This window comes from Solanum tuberosum, unplaced genomic scaffold, assembly GCF_000226075.1.
Source record: "Solanum tuberosum cultivar DM 1-3 516 R44 unplaced genomic scaffold, SolTub_3.0 scf00210, whole genome shotgun sequence".
Taxonomy (NCBI): Eukaryota; Viridiplantae; Streptophyta; class Magnoliopsida; order Solanales; family Solanaceae; genus Solanum; species Solanum tuberosum.
Genome location: NW_006239135.1, coordinates 747502 through 759240, shown reverse-complemented (window position 1 = coordinate 759240; position 11739 = coordinate 747502). Strand labels below are relative to the sequence as shown.

Here is an 11739-nt window from a genome sequence, read left to right as displayed (position 1 = left end):
CCAATGTCTCTTTCATCTTTTTATTTTCATTCACAACTTTCCCTCACACTCTCAAAAACCCCAACACTTTTCTACTAAAGATCAACAACAAAAAAAACCCCACAAAGCCACTTCTTTCTTTCTTGCTCCTCCACACTTCTATTACAACACCCCCTTTATCTCACTCACTCACCTCATTTTTTTTGAGCTAGGGTTTTCTTTACTTTTGCTTCATAGTTCATACCCCACAATGCAATAGTTAACCCCCTCAACATTTTCTTGGATTTTTACTCAACAATGGCTGTAAAGTTTTCAACTTTGATTCTCATTTTTGTGTTTCTTTCTGCTGCTTTCTGTTCTGTTTCTGCTACACCTTCACCTGCAAGTGAGTCTGCATTCTGAATTTTCTGCATGTTTTTAACTCTTTCTTGAAGATTCTGCCATTCTTGATCTGTTTTTTTTTTGCTGGTTTTAATGGTGTTTTTGTTTTGGTAAGCAGAGATTGTAAATGGGTTTGTTACAAATGCTGTTACGAAGCTGATGAAATGGGTTTGGTCACTCAAAGCTAGTACTAAAACAGGTATGGATCTCTTTGATGCTGTTCTTGGTTATAGTCCTACATTGTTTTTTTTTTTTCATTTTGATTTGGTTTTTGGTAAATGGAGTTGAAGAATGAAATGATTTTTGGTGATTGATGGTGTTTTGCAGTGATTTCTGGGCGTCCAATGATGAAATTTGAGAGTGGGTATAGTGTGGAGACTGTGTTTGATGGAAGCAAACTTGGGATTGAGCCTTATTCTGTGGAGATTATGTCTAGTGGGGAGCTTCTCATTTTGGATTCTGCTAATAGTAACCTTTACAAGATCTCTTCCTCTTTGTCTCAGTGTAAGTTCTTTTTTCTTTTGGGTGTTTTTTTTAGCTATTTCCTGCCGATTCTTTTTTTATTGAGTGAGGTCTGCGTACGCTCTACCTTTCCCTGACCCCAATTGTGGGATTACATTGTATATGTTAGTTGTTTTTAGCTATTGTAGGTAATTAGTGCCTTCAATCTTGAGTGTTGTTTTGGTTTTTGTCTTTTATTGCCTGTGTATAAGTAGACTGGCTTCTCTCATTTGAGCAGTATCAGAATTTTGACATGAGTGTAAATGAACAATGATTTCAGCTAGACATTGTACTGAGTTTTAGCTCATTGTTTTCACACTTTGGCTTCATGTGCCTGGTGCATTGTGTCCTTTGTGATTTCAGAATCCTTTGTGATTTTCACTTTTTGAGTAGATCACTGACTGTTTGCAGTGGAATTTTGGTGCTTCAACATCAATATTTTGCATACTTTTGTTCAGTATTGAAGATTTGATTCTCCACAGGTACCTGATCTCTGTTTTTTCAAGTTGGCTATTAAAATGAGTTCAACTAGCAGCAACTCTATAAAAGATGCTTTGCTTTTACCATTTGATTCTTCTTGTCTGCTGCAAATGCTTTTGCTCTGTTCATTTACTGACTTCTTGCCAATAATTTTTGATGTTTTGTTTCTAATTGTTTTCCCTAAAAGTTTCTTTGTGGGACTTTTATAGTGTGGAAATTTTAGTCTAACTGGGATATTTTTCAGACACCCGACCTAGGTTGGTGGCTGGATCGGCTGATGGATATTCTGGACATGTTGATGGAAAATTGCGGGAGGCAAGAATGAACCATCCGAAAGGTCTAACTGTTGATGACAGAGGGAACATCTACGTGGCAGATACTGATAACATGGTTATTAGGAAGATAAGTGATGCAGGTGATTTGCTAAACTTTGTTCCTAGCTAAGATATAGGAGCATTGTTTTGCTAGTTTGTGACCTTTATGCACGTCTTTACAAACTCCAAACTTCTGGTGGTCATCTAAACGCTGATATAGTTGGATGACTCCTAAAATCTCCTTTGGGTATCTCTTAATTTTAAGAGGAAAATGTGTGGTCTAATGTCCGCAAAGTTAGACTACTAAGCTATGAAATTCCCTTGTCCAGGAACAATGACAACAATTGCTGGTGGTAAATGGAGCCGTGGAGGTGGGCATGTTGATGGACCAAGTGAAGATGCAAAATTCTCTAATGATTTTGATGTGGTTTTTATGGGAAGCAGTTGTTCCCTGCTTGTCATAGACAGGGGAAATAAAGCAATACGGGAGATCCAACTTCATTTCGAAGACTGTGCTTATCAGTATGATAGTGGTTTCCCTCTAGGTTAGTAACTTTGTCCTCTTACTATGTACAATTTGTTTCAGCTGAAGGTGTTATTGAATAAGAAGATTATGCCACAGGTATTGCTGTGCTTTTGGCTGCTGGTTTCTTTGGTTACATGCTAGCATTGCTACAACGAAGGGTTGGTACCATGGTATCCCCCGAAGAAGTGAGTATGAAGGTCAGTACTCTTATGATTTAAGTCAGATAACTTCGTAAGAACTTAAGGACCTTTCTTCCTCTTCTAGGCTTGCCTTTTTGTATCCTGCTTGGAGATCACTGTAACAGGTTTTAGGAAAATAGTTTCCACATGTTTATGCGGCAATTGGTTGTTTGCAAGTAAAACGTCTATCGGACAAACTTTTTACAACTTCCAAATGGCACCCTGTTTTGTGTCGGATGTCATAACCTTCTGCACCTTTCCATACACCAACTCATTCACTCCTTTCTCTTCTGTCTTCTTTAAGGATCAGAACGCATACATTTTCACCGATCATTATGAGAAGCCAGTGAAATCATCAGTAAGGCCTCCTCTAATTCCAACTGAAGGTGAGGTGGAGAAGCAAGAAGAAGGCATGCTTGGGTCTTTAGGTAATCTAATCACGCGTACTGGAGCATCAGTATCGGAAATTTTAGGAGGTGTATTTCCAATGTTCAAAAGGTTGCCTTTGAACCATCACTATCAACAGCAACAGCAGTATCAGCAACAACAATATCAGCAACAGCAGTATCAGCAGCACACATGGCCGGTACAGGACAGCGTTGTAGTACCAAAAGAAGATGAACCCCCATCCATTGAATCCAGAACTCCTACTCCACGAAAGACCTATGCATTCATGTCCAAAGATTCTGAAAAGATGCAACAGCTGAAACAAAGCCGTGCTTTTTATGGTGGTGGATGGAATTCTGACTTTCAACAACACCAACAGCAGACTCAGAAGCATCTACAACATCATCAATATCATTCATCTGGACCTCAAACATTCTACGAGCAAAGCTCAGATAATACAAAGGAAGTAGTTTTCGGAGCAATTCAAGAACAAGGGCAACTCGAGGCAATGATAATAAAGCCTTTAGACCATGCAAACTGTATCTATGATCGACATAATGCTCGTTCTCGGTTCAACTCTGCTGGATATTCTCAAGGCTATTAATCTATTCACATACAGAAACTTCAAAGGTTCTTTAAATTGCTTGGTGATGGCTTAGACATGAGAAATATATCATGCATTAACAGCCATCAAAGTACAAATTTTGGAGAGTGGAAACCCATGTTAGAATAGCTTATAATGTTTATCCAGTTGTCAAAAATGTTGTAGTGAATGCTGTGAAAGTATTACTAGTACAAAAAATTTGTTCTATATATATCAATCATTTGCGTTTGGTTGACGGTATAAATTTATCTTGTATCAATTCCCAAGGAATTCCGTTGCTTCTATTGCTTTTTGGAATACCAAGCTGTATATTTATGTCAAGACAAGATCTATTCCCATTTCTTGTCCTTTGCACACAACCTGAACCTCTAATGGGGTCCAAGAAAAAAAGAAAAGACAAAATGAGGACAAAGACAACAAAAACAGCCAAAAAAATGTACAAGTTTTTCTCCTAACAATCTGTTCCACCACAGGTAGCTGGAAAACACAGAAACCATATGGAGTCATTTGGCACGCCGACTAAATTGTCTTGGGATTATAATTCCTGGACTAATTCAACATGTTGGATAGGATAAGGTGGGATGTCCTCGAGATTAAGTCTGGGATAAAATTTATATCTCACCTTATCCCGCGTACGAAACGACACCTGTGAAAGCACAAGTTGTATTACTTTAACCAAGCCTGGCAGAACAATGTGGTATGGGCTGAGTAAGGACATGAATATAACAATATAAAGGAAAATATGCACTTGAATCTGCCATTAATGATCTTTTTTATATAGATTATTACTCCTTAGTGAAAGTAAGAATGTTTGTTGATGTTTTATATTTTAAATTTGTTGTGTTATTAATAATAATATAACCGTACTGATGTTACAGTAGGAGAACCAACCACTCACATGGGCACGTGACCAAACGGTAAACAACAGTTAACATTAGAGAAAGACAAATGAATTAAGCATTTTTGTCAATAGATCTATTATAATGTTTCATAAAGTAATTATCATTACCAAGTTTTTCTAAAAAATTGTATTCTCATTTTTAGTGGATTCCACTTTTTACACAAGTTAATTTGGGTTGTTGGCATTGGATAACTCCAAAATATATTTCATTTGGTTAAGTGACATGGTTTATAGATCCCATGTAACTTCCCACCTCATCTAAAGGACAAGAAAAATATTTATAAAAACTTTTATACATACGGTGTTTGACCATGTTTTATTGTAAAATTTGAAGAAAAATATTATTCTTATTTTCAAGGAGAAAGATGATATTTGAATATTGGCATGCAGTTGTATTTGGCCATGAATACAAATTAGAGTTGTTTTTGACTTTTTGTGAGCAATTTGAAGTAAAAACATCTTTTGTTTGTTTTCACATTCTTGAAAAAAAAACTGGAAAATAACTTCAAATTGAATTTTGAGATTTTATGGCCAAAAGTATTTATCGGAGTTCAACTCCATTAAAAAGTGAAAATTTCATGGTCAATACTATCTTTGTTTGCAAGTGCAATCAAATCTCATGAATAAAAAAGGTCGCAATAGATTAGCGGCCAACGTAAAACTTATCAATTCATAAACAATTCTCACAATACAAATAATTTCATACGTGCTCACCTAGACACGTAAGTAGAGGAGTTAAGTATGAGCTAGGATTTCCTCATCATGGACAACAATGGACAACAATAAGTACAAGTATAGCCAATCCCAACTAGTTTGAAACTGAGACGTAATTATTATGAAATAGTTGAGTATACTAATATTTGCAGTTTACAAAAACTAAAGATAAGAAAAATCAAATGGAAACAAAAAGGAATAGTTTTTTCATATGAGGCATCACTTCATTGAAACAAGAAACACAACAGAAATAGTAACTTAAAAGGAGCTGAGTCATTTGCTTGTCCAGTTGCCATACTATGTACATAAATATTGTAGCAGATAGACTTGACAACTTTCATAACACTTGCACAAGTTAACAATAATACATTAATACTACTACTAGACTTCACTAATTTACTTTCTTTTTTTGGTTAACCAAGCTCAAAATGCTCTTAGAAACTTCAGGGCCTGAAGAAGCATTCCCTTGCTCTGCAAACACTTTTATATTAGCTAATATCATGCTATCTACAACAGAAACATCAGTACTTTCCTTCACCGCATCATCTTGATTAGTAGTCAGCTCAGAGTTGTCTAAACTTCCATCAAAAGTTATCAGATCTTCTAAACTGCTAGCTACCACCGGCGAGTTGGCTGATTCTTTGCTTTCAAAGTCATGAAAATTTATGAGAGGTGCTAGTTGTCTACGAGAAGTCTGGCGTGCTACTACTACTTTAGGACTAAACATTAGACGTAGATGAGAGAAACTAAGCAATACGAGCTGCCTTGAGAGTGAATAGATTTTTGAATCAACAATTACGCTTCTGATGACGAAGCAGAACATCAGAACTTGTCTCTCCAGATTGATTAGGAAGTGCTTCCATGTCATGTTGTGCTGAAGACGACTGCTGTGATCCTGTCTAGAAAGTTCCATTAGAGAAAATGTGAGCATTTGTCATCTCAACTGAACTCAAAATCAACCTCCATTGTGTACTTACATTTGGGATAACGTAAGGACGAATGACCAACCCGATAATCAAGCAGACCAAGCAGGGAAGCCCCACGGTTAAGAGCCATGTAGAAACTGCTCTTAGATCTGACAAGATTTTAGAAATGTTAAAAAGTATCTGATTTCAAGTAAAGGGAAAGACTGGCATTCAGAAACACAAAGCAAGAAACATCTACGAGATGAGATTTCAAAAGGTAGTGTTGTTGTGTACTAAACAATCCACAAGCTTTTAGACTGCAGAAACTGATGGGCAATTCCAACCTCAAAATCACAATAAGGGAACAAACACAATAAAAGAATGAGCAATGTATGCTTGCATTAATATATCACCAGAATGAGAATCTCTTGAACAATCCTCGGCTTTAAGCTGTATTTCGCGGACTAATCTATTGCCATGGTCAGAGATCATTAGAGTGCATCTTTTAGGAATGAAAGAAAGCTCATAATCATCTGAGAATGAGGCATTTAATCCAGGTCCATCAGCACGGCCTGCTGTTTTTGAATAACCTCCGGCTATTGTAGTAACACCTGATATCATCATTGATTAAGGAGTTGCATTCAGAATCCAAGATGACAATAATAAGTAAACAAAAATTGCTGAAGTAGCTTAAACTATAGTTACCGTGTAATAACACCATTTGACAACTACCTAGGTAAATAAGCAAAAAAAAGGGAAGGTCAAAGATGCCTCTCTACTATAATTTGATCCTTTGGTATACTTTGTCATTCATACACTCTACACCTTCCCCAGACCCCATGTATTGGGATTTCACTGGGTATGTTGTTTGTTACCCTCGTCATTTGCAAATCGTCTCTTATTTTCCCTGGACTCTAAGGGAGCTCCAACATGAAGTACATAGAGGATAATTTAAAACCATATTCAACAGTAGATAGGTGAATTTGGACTTCTTTCCCCAAAGTATTTTGTCACATGGAATCCACTTGATCCACCTTGGACCTCTGTTAAAATTTAAGTGCAAATAGAAAATGATTTGCTAACGACAAGGTATGAATGGCTTCAAAGTAAGGAGATTGGAAATTTTTGTATTGTTGAAAGGTAACTTTGCTCCTTTTCCCAAAGCAAGATAAACACACTAGATCATCTTCCATGAGGAGAAACACTCTCTAAGCTATAACGTCCTCTTGAAAGAAAAAGGACGTTGAAGAAGGGAAACATGAGAGAGTCATGAGAAGTTGCTAAATAGAACTTTTGAAGACATGCTTCATACACCACATTGTACAGCATATTTATCAACCAACATAAGAAGCATAAGTTCAAATTGATTACACATCACACCACCAAACACCAACATAGACTAATTATAGTTAGCAACTCTTGGCTCCATGCCCATCTTCTCTGTACAGGCGGTTCCATTTAGCAGGCCCCTATGGAATATCGTCAATTCTTAATGCTTGAAAGCAGCTATTCCAGTCAATTTTCTTTGAAAGCTGTGTTGGATGGAAAAAGCCTGGTTTCCAAGTAATACTCGAGCTAGAAATCCAGCAATTCCACTTATTCATCCATGAAGCTTGGTGTTCTCTTCTTATTTTTCCCCATTATTCTAAAAAAAATCCTTCCTTCTAATTAGTGTCATTCTTAACCTCATCACCCAGCATCTGATAGCCACACCAATTTCTAAAAAGATACAAATGATGTCCTTGACAAGGGATAGCTTAGCAGTAAAGACCTTCCACATCCAACCATAACGTTGACATTCAAATCCCAAACAGAGGAAAGTAAGAGAAGGCCCCAAAAGAAATAACCACTTTTTAGCCACTGTAATTGAAATAATCACTATCATGGAGCTTCAAATTCCACAGGTGAAACTCCCTGTGGAACTTGCAACTCCTGACAGTGACTGTTTTCCAATTACCAGACGGAAAAGTGGTCAGTCGGCCCTATTCCTATGTTTTCTCACCTGGAACTCCATGACAATGACTATTTTCCAGTTACAAGATCGAAACGTGGTCAGTCAGAGCTATTTCTGCGTTTTCCACCTAGAACTCCATGACTATGACTATTTTACGGTTACAAGAACGAAAAATATCCAGTGGGTGCTTTTCTACGTTTTTCACTTGCATGCCATTTTTCACTTGCTCCTCTGAACATATCAAAGTTATTTTCACAGTTTGCATGCTGACAAGGTATCACTAAACACCAAGGCATGGCTCCAACTTTCCAACTATTATAGTCTTTCAACTTTACACCCCAACCAAAACCTTGATATGAATTTCCAGTATAAATTTTTTATTAGGAAACACTTGTATCAGATCAAACACAAGTACACAACCAGTAAGACTAGACAAAGTACCAAAATAAGAAAGTATCACAACTATATCTAGATACCTGACTTGCTAATCTTTCTAATTGCATGCATGTTCTTCAGATCAGCAACATAAATATTCCCTTTTGAATCAACAGCAAAGCTTCTTGGTTTGTTGAACTTAGCCTTATCCAGAGAACCATCCGCGTACCCAATGCCATTACCAGTTAACTTAGTAACAGTAATATCTGCAAAATTCCCAAGAAGATTGAAATAACTCAATTCTGCAACAACCCCACATCATAAAATCAACTCTTTCTCTAAATAGTTCAATAAAAACCAAATCTTTATCACATTTAACCCCCACCCCACCCCCAAAAAAAAAACTGAACAAACCTAAATCTGCAGCAACCCCACTTCAGAAAACCAACCCTTAGAAGAAAAAATCAATCTTGATCACATTTACCTGAGTCTTTGTTGTATGATAATGTGTAAAAAGTACTGGCAGAAGAATCAAGAATGATGAAATGAGTATCACCAGATACAGGGATGATGGAGTAAGGATTAATTTTGATCTTATTGCCATCAATCACTGTGCTAACTGAGTAACCATCTTCAAAGATCACTTCACCAAGAACTGTAAAACCAGTCAAAGTTAAAATAAAATAAAATATTTTTTTGGCTGAATTTAATGAGTAAAAGAAGTACAGAAAGTTCACCTGGGGTAAGACTGATATTGAAGAACAAGAAGAAGAAGAATACACAGAAGGTAGATACCAGTGAAGCCATGAGATCAAAGATATTGATGAAGAAATTAAAACTTTTTTTTTCTTTTGCTTCAGAATTAAGGTAAAAAGTTCTACTAGGTATATAGTAGCTTTAATAGAGGAATCCAAAGGAAAAGTGATTATAGTGTCAAATACTAAATAAAAATTTATTCTTTGTCCCTAGAAGTAAAGATATTGAAATATTTTAACCCTATAAATTATCTTGTTTGACACTTGAAGACTAGTTTGGATTTGGTTTTGGCGAGAGAAGGCCCAAAATAATCCCTCATCTTTGGGTCAAGACTCAAAGTCATCACTGAGTTTTCACATAAAACACTAATAGTCCATCATGTTTGCAATATTAGTGCACTTTTGGTCCGTCCCTAAACTTTTGCCTATTTTTAACATTAATTTTGTTCATAAAAATGTCCCATTGTCTTTTTTTTTTTTTTTTTTTTTTTATATATTTAGTAGAAATAATAACTATATGTGAGAGAAGGTGAGAAGAAGAACACCTTGTTCTGTTTGGTATAAATATTACTGCAGTTAAACTAAAAACATTTAAACATATGACATTGCAAGAAAAGAAAAATGTGTACTATTGCACGTGAAATCGTCGTGATAAATCTCTCGATTTTACCTGCAATACGATTTCTACTAAACAAAACAAGGTGTTTTTCTTCTCACAATCTCTCACATGGAGTTATTATTTCTTCTAAATATATAAAATGACGATTAAACATTTCATACATAAATTATGAATAAAATCAATGTTAAAAAATAGGGAAAATTTTGAAGGAGGACCAAAAGTGCACCAATATTGCAACACATAAGGGACTATTAATGTCCCATGTGAAAACTCAAGGATGACTTTGAGTCTTAACCAAAAGATGATGAACTATTTTGGGCCTTTTCTCGGTTTTGGCTTTGATTTTAGGGAAGAATTATTTTTTTTTTATCAAAAAAACTTTATTTGAATTGGGTTTAATGCCTCTTTTATTAGGAAAATTAAACGAATAAACAAACATATACTAGTTAATTAGTTAACATAGTTATAGTTTAGTTAAATTACCATTCGTCACTATATTACAATCATAATTACGCTGTCCATGTCCAGAATTTGTATAATTTGGATCATAATTGTATAAATTCAAAATTTGTATATTTCGGTTCCTAATTGTATAAATCCAGAATTTGTATATGCTTACCTTAACTTGTATATAATTATCATGCTGATACATTTGATTTGTAGAAGTTCTGAAAAATTCCTAAATGCATAAATATATAATTTGTATATACTTCCATGTTTGTATATTGCAAACGAATTATACAAACAGAAATATCCATAGCAAACGAAGCTATAGTTATGGAGCATAATTAGACAAACTGTAGCTATGGAGACTTATTAAGTTTAATTTCATTGCTATGAAATTTCCTCCTTTTTATTACTTTGGTGACCGAAGCCTCGAAGCGATAGTTGGACAATAAAACTAGTTGTACTTGGCAAATTTAGTTTTTGTTTTAAATAATTGATTTTGATACAATTATATTAAGTTTTAATTATATGTTAATGTAAACATCATAATCATGAAAAAAGATATTGATAGTTCTCATTAAATTAGAAAAAAAGTAATATCAAGAAATGAAAAATTTGTCTATTATATTTCATTTTATTTTATACTAGTAATAATTGGTTTAAAGAGTTATTACAAAAAAAAAAAAATAGAATAAGAAAGATAAATGTAATATTGAAAATCAAAGGAGATTATAAGATGGCACAAAACTTAAAAGAGATTTTTGAAATTATCCCTAAAATTTATCGACAATTTATAAAAGATATTAGTATATTCAACTTAAACTGTAATTAGATATTGAAATGTTGGGTGCAAACACATATTATATTATATGTAGGTGTGAATGTTCATTCGTTTGAATTGGATATGGGAATTTTAATTTGGATATTCTGTTTTTGAATTTAATTTTTCAAGTTTGGTTTGAATTGATCGATTTGGCTATGTTTGATTTTTAATTTTTATTTTGATACTTTTTAAGGCAAGCCATAAGCCCATAACAACTAATGGTTCTTTGTTTACGTAAAACTTTGCTCCTTAGAATATATAATATTCTATATATAACAAGGATTGAGGTCACTCTATTGTTTATGTTGTGTAGTTTCATATTGGACTCAATACTATAATGTATAAAATCACGTGATACTAATCTGTTGGACCATTAAATTTGAACTTATTGAGATGAGCACATATGATATGAATGGATATAGATGCATACCCAGAATTCTAAGGCAACAAAGGAACCACAAAGGTAGATGCATATTAGTGTAAGCGATGTAACACATCACCGTCTCATGGAAAATTTTAATTAAACACTAAAAAAATGATATTCTAACGTATAAATATAAATTAAATGAAACTTGCTCCGCCGATCGATGGTTTGGACATCATTTTGCATACATTAAGTTGCTTGTTTGAAATTTATTGCCTACAAATTTTATGCATTTTTTAAGCCTTGCTCAAACTCAGACCGCACACCTGCACTCAAGGGACACACTGGCCAAATGACTGAACTCAGGTCGCGCACCTACACTGAAGGAACAATTTTTTAACCTAAATTGTTCTCGCCCTTACACCTTGTTTGGATGGTTGTTATCCGTTGTATTGTATTGTATTGTTAGTTTAGATACAATGTTTGTTTTGATTGTTACTTAAATTTTATTATATCGTATCGTTTAAATCC

The 11739-nt window shown here is 34.7% G+C and overlaps 2 protein-coding genes across 6 annotated transcripts; one reads left to right on the top strand and one right to left on the bottom strand.

The window, feature by feature from the left end:
• The first annotated feature begins 26 nt into the window (after positions 1-26).
• On the top strand, positions 27-3595 carry LOC102586185 (uncharacterized). 4 transcript variants are annotated; one of them, XM_006355910.2, is made up of 7 exons: positions 27-364; positions 479-559; positions 688-864; positions 1586-1756; positions 1985-2200; positions 2278-2366; positions 2671-3595. In XM_006355910.2, the coding sequence occupies exons 1-7, from the start codon at positions 277-279 to the stop codon at positions 3349-3351; spliced, it is 1503 nt and encodes a 500-aa protein (XP_006355972.1). In that variant the 5' UTR covers positions 27-276; the 3' UTR covers positions 3352-3595. The 4 variants fall into 4 exon arrangements, with proteins under 4 accessions (XP_006355972.1, XP_006355971.1, XP_015168083.1 ...); XM_006355909.2 differs by having other exon boundaries at positions 2665-3595; XM_015312597.1 differs by having other exon boundaries at positions 2278-2378.
• Positions 3596-5189: 1594 nt separating this feature from the next.
• Positions 5190-9101, bottom strand: LOC102585637 (uncharacterized). Of its 2 annotated transcripts, none has more exons than XM_006355907.2 (6): positions 8938-9101; positions 8685-8855; positions 8302-8466; positions 6285-6482; positions 5944-6041; positions 5190-5861 (listed from the first exon to the last, which is right to left on the bottom strand). In XM_006355907.2, exons 1-6 carry the CDS (start codon positions 9005-9007, stop codon positions 5358-5360), a joined length of 1206 nt encoding a protein of 401 aa, XP_006355969.1. In that variant the 5' UTR covers positions 9008-9101; the 3' UTR covers positions 5190-5357. The 2 variants fall into 2 exon arrangements, with proteins under 2 accessions (XP_006355969.1, XP_006355970.1); XM_006355908.2 differs by having other exon boundaries at positions 5662-5865.
• Between the last annotated feature and the right edge of the window lie 2638 nt (positions 9102-11739).

What these genes read in the sequence shown, in the direction of transcription:
- LOC102586185 (XM_015312596.1), top strand. Translation starts at nt 277, where the DNA reads ATGGCTGTAAAGTTTTCAACTTTGATTCTCATTTTTGTGTTTCTTTCT. An exon ending in TAGGAAGATAAGTGATGCAG is followed by an intron (nt 1,757 to 1,984) that starts GTGATTTGCTAA and finishes TCCCTTGTCCAG; the next exon opens with GAACAATGACAACAATTGCT. An exon ending in CCGAAGAAGTGAGTATGAAG is followed by an intron (nt 2,379 to 2,664) that starts GTCAGTACTCTT and finishes GTCTTCTTTAAG; the next exon opens with GATCAGAACGCATACATTTT.
- LOC102585637 (XM_006355907.2), bottom strand. Translation starts at nt 9,007, where the DNA reads ATGGCTTCACTGGTATCTACCTTCTGTGTATTCTTCTTCTTCTTGTTC. An exon ending in TAGAAAGATTAGCAAGTCAG is followed by an intron (nt 6,483 to 8,301) that starts GTATCTAGATAT and finishes TGATGATATCAG; the next exon opens with GTGTTACTACAATAGCCGGA. An exon ending in GTCCTTACGTTATCCCAAAT is followed by an intron (nt 5,862 to 5,943) that starts GTAAGTACACAA and finishes CTTTCTAGACAG; the next exon opens with GATCACAGCAGTCGTCTTCA.